The following is an 8,949-nucleotide window of genomic DNA, read 5'->3' as shown; positions in this document are numbered from 1 at the left end:
TTAAATTATACAATCAAATATACTTTTAATGTATATTTACTAAAAATTATATATTTTTAAAAATTATAACTATAATTATAAAGTTTAATAGAAAATAAATTAAAAATAAATCATACAAACAAAAAATAAGAAATAAGATTTAAAAATTACATTTAAGATGAGAAATAAAAAATTAATCACGTATATACTTTACAAGAACGAGGGTAACTAACTTATCAGAAATTTTTTACAGTAAGTCAAACTTACTCTTAATAGTATTATTCCTAAAAACTAAAATAATAATTACAGAAACTTATATATTCTTAATAGTACTTATATATTGTTAATGCTTTATTTTTATGAAATAATCCAGTCAAGTCAAAAGAAAATAAAATGATAATATAATTATTAGTTAATAAAAATATTTCCAAAGTATGATAAAAAAATAATAATAAAATGTTGTCACGCCTTTTCACCCCTCCCATAAAGCAGCAAATACCATTCGCTCTCTCTCCTTAAACCGTTCTCTTCCCACACAAAAAAGCACACACCATTCACACACCTCACTCGCTTCCTTTTCCTTTTCCTTTTCCTTTCACATTTCGCACACTCCCACTCTACTATCTTCACTCTCCAAAACCGTTTCTCTCTCTCTCTCTCTGATTCCACTCTATGCATCTATGAACATCTATCTTCCCTTCATTTCACCATTCACTACCTCTTCAACACTACCTTCTTAACACTCTCACGCTCACGGTTTCTCTCTTGAGTATTTTTGTATTATCATTTTTCTCTGATTAAAAATATCCTATAATAATTTCTTCTCCAAAATGGAAAAGAAACAGGGTTTCTTCTCAGCGCTCAAAGAAGAAGTGGTTCGCGGCCTCTCACCTTCGCGTTCTCGCTCTCGCTCAACCAGCCCGGCCCGAACCGGTTCACCAATTTCCGGTATATTCACTAGAAAAAAACATCACTCGAACCAAACCCCGGACTCTTCCCTCGCAAGATCCGGGGGTTTGAGGCCGTTAGGCGAGACATTAACGCCGTTAATCGAGGGACCCGATTCAGATAACGGAGATCCGAAGAGAATCGGGTCGGGTTTAGGGAACTGGATGAAAGACCAGCTGTCACGTGCTCCTTCGGTTTCGTACAAGAGGTCTGATCTGAGACTTCTGTTGGGTGTAATGGGTGCGCCGTTGGCACCTTTTCACGTCTCTTCCACTGACCCACTTCCTCATCTTAGCATCAAGGACACTCCAATCGTGAGTTTTTTCTTTTGGCTGCTTGTGGTTTGGATTTTTGGCCATTTTCTTCTCTCTGTCTTGTTATCACATTCAAAATATAATATGTTCATTTTTTTTTCTTCCGTCTGGTAGCTTATTATATCATATGGTGTTTTATGCACTTTGTCATGTTTTGATTCTATGGAATATTCGATTCGGTTTTTATTTCTAATGTTGCAATTTTTGGTTTAATCTGCTGTTGTGTGCATGTAGGTGTTTCAGTTAATGATTGGATATTGAGAGAGACAAGAACACATTTTAATTTTCTAACTCAATTAATCTATAGTATAACCAAGTTTTTAAGCTAAATAGTAATAGCCAATGCCTTCAAGCAATTGGTGTCTCTTTTTTAGTTAAGGGGGCGATCTATGAAATTTATATTATTTATTATTAATTAAAGTGACAATAATGATAATTTTATATGGGATTTGTACTACGTCCTTTGAGGACCTTTTAGGTTGCAAGGTCGACCTTGTAGCGCCAAACAGACACCCCATGGACTAAAAATTATATTCATTTACCATAAATTAGCGGCATTCACTTGAGTTCAGTTATGCTAATACTAGCCTTTTGGGGGGAAAATGCTTTAGTCATTTAGTTACACTTACTCCTTAAATTAATATACAGGTGCTTGGCCTGTGTGGTTATTTGATCCCATTTTGTAATTTTTAATAAGAAAAAACAAGTTCCCAAATCGATGCTGGAATACAAATTTTATCAACTTTTTGATGATTTGTTCATGGATACCATTGCAGGAAACTTCGTCTGCACAGTACATATTGCAGCAGTACATAGCAGCCTCTGGGGGGCTGAAATTGCAGAACTCTATAAGAAATGCATATGCAATGGGGAAGGTTAAAATGGTAGCTTCTGAATTTGAAACTGCAACTAGGGTAGTGAAGAATCGGAATGCTTCTAGGTGTGCAGAGTCTGGTGGATTTGTGCTCTGGCAGATGAACCCTGACATGTGGTATGTAGAGCTTGCTGTTGGGGGAAGCAAGGTTCATGCTGGCTGCAATGGCAAGCTTGTTTGGAGGCACACTCCTTGGCTTGGTGCTCACACTGCAAAAGGACCCGTGAGGCCTTTGCGTCGTGCACTTCAGGTTGCATTTTTATGCAGTGTTCTTTCTGCATAAGTACTACCATTTGTTTTGATTTTTAGCATTCTGTTCCTATTTTCTCTCTACTCTTAAAGGTGTTTATTTTTATTTATTTAGGGTCTTGACCCTAGAACCACTGCCAGCATGTTTGCTGATGCCAGATGCATAGGAGAGAAGAATATTAATGGTGAGGATTGCTTCATCCTTAAGCTCTGTACTGATCCTGAAACATTGAAGTCTCGGAGCGAGGGTCCTGCCGAGATCATAAGGCATGTCTTATTTGGCTACTTTAGTCAGAAAACTGGACTTCTTGTTCACATTGAGGATTCTCACTTGACCCGCATCCAATCTAATGGAGGCGATGCTGTCTATTGGGAAACCACAATCAATTCATTCCTCGATGATTACAGGCCTGTGGAAGGGATCATGATTGCCCACTCAGGGCACTCTGTCGTGACTCTTTTCAGGTTCGGTGAGATGGCCATGAGTCACACCAAAACCAAAATGGAAGAAGCCTGGACAATCGAAGAGGTTGCATTCAATGTTCCAGGTCTCTCGTTAGATTGCTTCATTCCCCCAGCCGATTTGAAGACGGGTTCCATCAGTGAAGCTTGTGAACTTCCTCAGGATGATAGAGGAAATAACTCCCTCGCAATACATCGAACCAAAGTTGTTGCGCTGGAGAAATCACACGAATGCAGCATTGATAAGATGATATGGAAGATGGAAATCTAACGATGGGAGTAAGATCGGTCAATTCATGGCAACTGTTCATAGCAGTCATTAGTTTTTGACTACTAACGTTTAGATTTTAGAGTAGGGGTTAATTTCAGTTGGTTCTTCGTGGAAGTTTGTTTATGCCTCTATATATAGTCTGTAAATAGAGCGTAAAAATTCACGGGTTTTATGCAGACCAGAGTGAATATTTATACTCGATGCAGAATCCGACTATGGAGTTGGAGCTCGTTTTTCCACTTCGGAATAGAGCAAAATGGAGGTTGAATTTTTAGTTTACCTTCCATAAATGAGGGAAGGTGGTGAAGCTTTGGTATAGTAGACCCATTAAACTTTTGTTACTTAGCAACTTATCTAAAAGTTCAGTGTCGGTGGTAGTAATATTAAAGAGTCTGCCACTGACCAAATTCAGGTTGACTCTAACAGCTTCTATGTGGTGTAGAAGTTCATTCTGTGTTTGAAAATGTAATGTATCGAGGGTGTTTTTGATAGCTGGGGTAATATAGGGTTACTGAGACAATACTCAGTTTGCATTGATGTACCAACATCTCTAATATCAGTAATATCTTTTGGTTTGTGTTATGATGCAATTTTCTCAGTTCTCCTGAGAGAATGAAACTGTCACATAATTAATGGTCTTGACAGATATATGCTATCTCTGATAATTCTACTATTTTTTTTCTAGAGTTTTTTTTACTATTCTTTTCTGGAGTGTGAATTTGTCACTAGATATTCCTGGATTTTTTTATGCGGTATAATTTTGTCGTCTTAAAAAAGCAATGTAAAAAAAGTTTAGTCTCAGAACAAAAAAAATTAGTCTATTTTTACCGTAGGATATGTTTGGATTGGTGGTGTAGGATAAAATTAAGCGGAATCAAACGAAAATGGGTAGTGTACTTATTAAAAAAGAATCTTCTTAGTCCGCCTTATTTCACCGTATTCCATCAATTTAAAGTTGAGTTCTCAATGGAATATTTATGTTAAAGATTCAACTCAAATACTTGAGATTTAATCTTGCAAAAGTTTTCATTATAAAAAATGGAATATTTATGGAAATTGAGGCCTCTATAAACTCTTCAATTTTATCAATTAATACTAGTATTTATGATCATATGCGTTACACGAGTGAAATCATGTGTTCAAATAATATAGAAAATTAAATTCTTTAAAATAAGAATATTTGATGATTGATATTTTAATTATGAAAATATGTCGTGCCATATATATACTATACTTGAAATTGTCTCAACTTAGTTAATCTAAGAGTTGATAAAACACACTGTTATACATGTGCCTACAAGGAGTGGGATGCTTCTTTGCCTTGTTAAAAACAGTTTGTCTCCTCAAATGCATGTGTGTAAGCTTCCCTCTTTGGTCAAATGTAGGAGCAAAATGGAAGGCTAATTGGGAATATAACTTTATTAAATAAAAAATAGTACTAATATAGTGAATGGAAGCCAGAAGGAATTGAGAATAAATAAAGTAAGGAAATTTGGTTTGGTGTGTGATGAAAAGCCATGTGTGTGAAAGCGTGATTATGGAACGGCCACGAGGTTCGATGCCTCCAAACTCCCAAGTCCCAACTGATGTATCCACACAGCTTCGTTTCCCCTTCTTGCTCATTCCTCACACCACTTTATTTTATTTTTTATCCAAACCAAAAGTAGTCAATAGAGACTAGTATATGATTTTTTTTTTTGTTTCATGTTGTTTCTACTCCTTCATTCATGGAGGATGGGTTAGTTGGACAATGTTGTTATGTGCATTTATATTGTTGTTAGGTTAGCTCTATTTTAGATGCCATGTGAATTACGTAAGTCTACAGTAATAGTTTGATCTATTCATTCCGTTTCATAATATAAACAAACATGAGTTAAAAAAAATGTATATATAATTCAAAATTTGGTTAAAATTTATCAAATTCTCGCAAGAAGTTACTTTAAAGTGGCATTATTTTTCATAAAATGCAGAAATAAACATGTTTAACAATTAAATTTAAAAAAAAATACAATTTATTTTAAATTATATAAAAAATTAAATTCATATGCATTTACTTTATATAGTTTAAAGCGATAATCACAAAGTGGAAAAATGACTAAATCTAGTTTGACAAATTTATTTTCATTAGTACTTTCTAATGTTTTTATGGGGCATAATTAAATGGATTTTGTTTTTGTCAATATTGTAAGGTTATATTTTGGATTCGAATCCAAAACATTATGTATGTAAATTTCTAAATTTTTTTATCATCTGATATACAGAAGAAGAATAAAAAACCAAACTTTAATCCTTTATTGTTGTTGCACACGCAACTGCGGGAGGGATCCAAACACTAATCAATTGTGTACACATTTGTGGCCATTACCACCCCATGTATCATGTATGCTAAAAGTATCATGTATGCTAAATTAATTGATTATCTATGGTTAGCAAAATACAAATTTGACTTGGTTGGTTAGCATCTAAGAAACCCACTTAATAAAATCACTTTTATTACAAAAGTTTAAAAACAAAATGAAAAAATTGTTTGATGTAGTCCTTATTGTAGACCAAGATTATGAGATTTGGGGAGAATGCTGTAAAAAAAGATATTGATGGCTGTTTGGCCTTTTGCCTTACTTTAATTTTCAATTTTCAATCTCTATCCATCCCAATCATACTTGACTAAAGTCCAGGTAGCTTTCTTTTCCTCTATTTTACTATTTCAAGATGTGAATGTAATTAACTCGTTGATATGGACAATGCAACCAATTTTTATTGAGTATGATCCTTTTTTCTATTTTCGTTGATATAGAAAGGGTGTACATTCTAAAACGGTAAATTTGGAAAATAAATATTGCCAATTCACCTAAGCCTAGTGAACTAACATAACAGTACATGATATTTGTTAGGTACTAATTGTATTTGTAATGATAGCTATGTGCTCACACACGATAATTGCCAAACCACAAGTACATAATAGAATAATATAAATTGAAAATTTTACTATATAGCTAAAAGTCAAATTGAGTTGAATGTTTGATTTAGTTGTCTGGAAGTTGAGTTTCAATAGGTCATGCAACCTTGGACCAAACAAGTTTGTCCCGTATACAATAACTACATTTTTTTGTTCAAGAAATATAACTGCATTCATTAGAAGTGGGACCTCCAAAGATTAGTAGTTTATATATTATAATCGATACTATTATGTCAGAATTTAATAAAAAAATGTTACTCGATATTGCTAACCTTCCTTCTACTAATTAGTGTTCACATTTCCTAATAGTTCAGCATCCGTTGGCAAAAGGGACCAAAAATTTAGAATTAACTTCAACATCAAAATATCTAAATATCACTCTCTCTACTTCAACTTACTTTTAATCAAAAATAATTTTTTTGTTTAATTTAAAATAAATTTTTTCCAAGTCAGAGCTAAGCACACACTTACACGTATTGAACTATAAACTGTGTACCAATGAAAAGTATATTCAGTGCTACATATCAATTTGGGCCACATTAGCTGTTAAAAATCACAAAATAATAGTAGGCCAACATGTAATTGTACGTAGAATGCACAAGTCTAGGCAATGCCTTGACTTTGTAACCCTCTATTTCACTGACATACTTAGCATAATCCTGAAAAACAGGAGGGGTTTAGGAGTTGTTCATTATTTATTTGGTTGACTTGACTCAGTGACCACTTGAAAGAAATTCATGACACAACATGATAAAATGTTCAACTTAGAATAGTACTAATACACTATGATCACTCTATAGTGAAAATGTCAAGTATGAAATGAGTGTCGGCAGAGGGAAGGTTCCCTTTCTTTTGGTCTGCAGAGATATGGAGACAAAATTATTATAGTGAGACAGGGACCTGCAATTAATCGATGCATATTTATTTATGACACTGTCCTAACTAGTTGTACCATTGCTTACGCTTCTACTGAAAATAAGAGTATCCTACTCTTCACTACACAGTGTGTTTTTACTTAAATGCACATCAGCAACAGGTGAGAAAATAAGGATCGTTAACATATGAGTGCTAAATGGGTACAGTTACAGGTACAGTGGTTTATATGGGTATTTGAGTCCTCACATTTTATTTTATTGTTACACAATTTAATTTCTTGGTGGTCACTGATTCACTCCTCAATGTTTGTTTAAATTGTAAAACAAAATATTATCAAATTCAAAATTTTCGACAAACTCATTAATTTATTTTTTTATTATCAAATTTCGGATAAAACAAAACAACACCCACAGAAAGAATATCACCTTAATTTGTTTACCATAAATTTGATATGCAATTTGTTATTCGAGAGTTGAATTTCGTACCTCATATTTAAATTTATATATCCGTTAAAAATAGGGTTTTTTATGTGTATTTTTTTTTTCAAATATATCAAATTGTCACACTTTGAACAAATAATACTAAATTACCTTGCTTTTTGACATTAATAGATCATCGCATGCCCATCCAGTGATTTCTTGAAAGCTTTTCTTTTCTCAATTCAATAGAAGGTCGCATCTCCAGGATGCGACCATGTATTAGGTGTCAAATTTTTTTTCCACGTTTTTTACAATTACAAAATCATTTATTTAATAAAACAAAAGTAAAATAAAATAAAATTATATTAATATTAATAATAATAATAAAATAAATTATATTAATAAAAAAGTTAGTTAAATTGAACAAATAAATTACATTAAATTACAGAAAAATACCACATATTGAACAAAAAATACATTAAATTCAAATTTTATTATTATTTTTATTTATTAGATTAAAAAAAATAGGAAGAAGTTGTTATATTATAACACCTCGTTTATTTTGGCACATCTATTACAACACGTCATTTGTTTTGGCATACATCGACGGTTGACTGTGCCAAAAACAAAAAAGGTATCCCTAATATTTTGGACCTAATATTTTGGAGATAAATTAGTGTGACAATTTACCACATGTTAGTATCTACATCCAATGAATTTTTTTTTTTATATATCTTTTTTTATATATGTTAAATGGCTACTGATTTATCGGCAACATATTAAAATACTAACATGTGCCAAAACAAATGACGTGTTATATTAGATGTGCCAAAACAAATGAGGTGTTATAATATAACAACTTCTTCCTATTTTTTTAATCTAATAAATAAAATTAATAAAAATAATAATAAAATTTGAATTTGATGTATTTTTTGTTCAATATTTTCTTTAATTTAATGTAATTTATTTGTTCAATTTAATTAACTTTTTTATAAATATAATTTATTTTATTATTATTAATATTATTTTATTTTTTTTATTAAATAAATGATTTTGTAATTGCAAAAAACGTGGAAAAAAAATTTGACACCTAATACATGGTCGCGTCCTGGGAATGCGACCTTCTGTTGAATTGAAAAAAGAAAAGCCTTCAGAAAGTCGCTGGGTGGACATGCGATGATCTATTAGTGCAAAAAAGTAGGGCAATTTGGTATTATTTTTTCAAAGTGTGGCAATTTGGTATATTTGAAAAAAAAAGGGATATACAAATAAAAAAACCTTAAAAATATGTATGATTAAACTTACGAAAATACCTCTAATTTTAGGATAAAAAAAAAAATATATTTGGTGATATTCACAATTAGAAATTTTTTTACTAGAAATTTGAGGAGAACTGCCATTGAGAAAAAGAGAAAGAAGAATGAAGAGATGTAACAAAACAATAGGAGGATTATAAAATTAAAAAAAAAAATTCAGAAAAAATCAAAATAAAAGTCCAAATAATAATAATAATAATAATAATAATAATAATAATAATAATAATAATAATAATAATAATAATAATAATAATAATAATAATAATAATAATAATAATAATAATA

The 8,949-nt window shown here is 31.7% G+C and overlaps 1 protein-coding gene across 1 annotated transcript; it reads left to right on the top strand.

Annotated features, from left to right (window-relative positions):
• Positions 1-478: 478 nt before the first annotated feature.
• Positions 479-3,679, top strand: LOC101498165 (uncharacterized). Its single transcript, XM_004496844.4, has 3 exons — positions 479-1,241; positions 2,018-2,365; positions 2,480-3,679. Exons 1-3 carry the CDS (start codon positions 810-812, stop codon positions 3,095-3,097), a joined length of 1,398 nt encoding a protein of 465 aa, XP_004496901.1. The 5' UTR covers positions 479-809; the 3' UTR covers positions 3,098-3,679.
• Positions 3,680-8,949: the final 5,270 nt, after the last annotated feature.

Source organism: Cicer arietinum, chromosome 4 (assembly GCF_000331145.2).
Source record: "Cicer arietinum cultivar CDC Frontier isolate Library 1 chromosome 4, Cicar.CDCFrontier_v2.0, whole genome shotgun sequence".
Taxonomy (NCBI): Eukaryota; Viridiplantae; Streptophyta; class Magnoliopsida; order Fabales; family Fabaceae; genus Cicer; species Cicer arietinum.
Note: the sequence above shows the minus strand (reverse complement) of the source record. Positions and strands in the feature narration are given on the sequence as shown.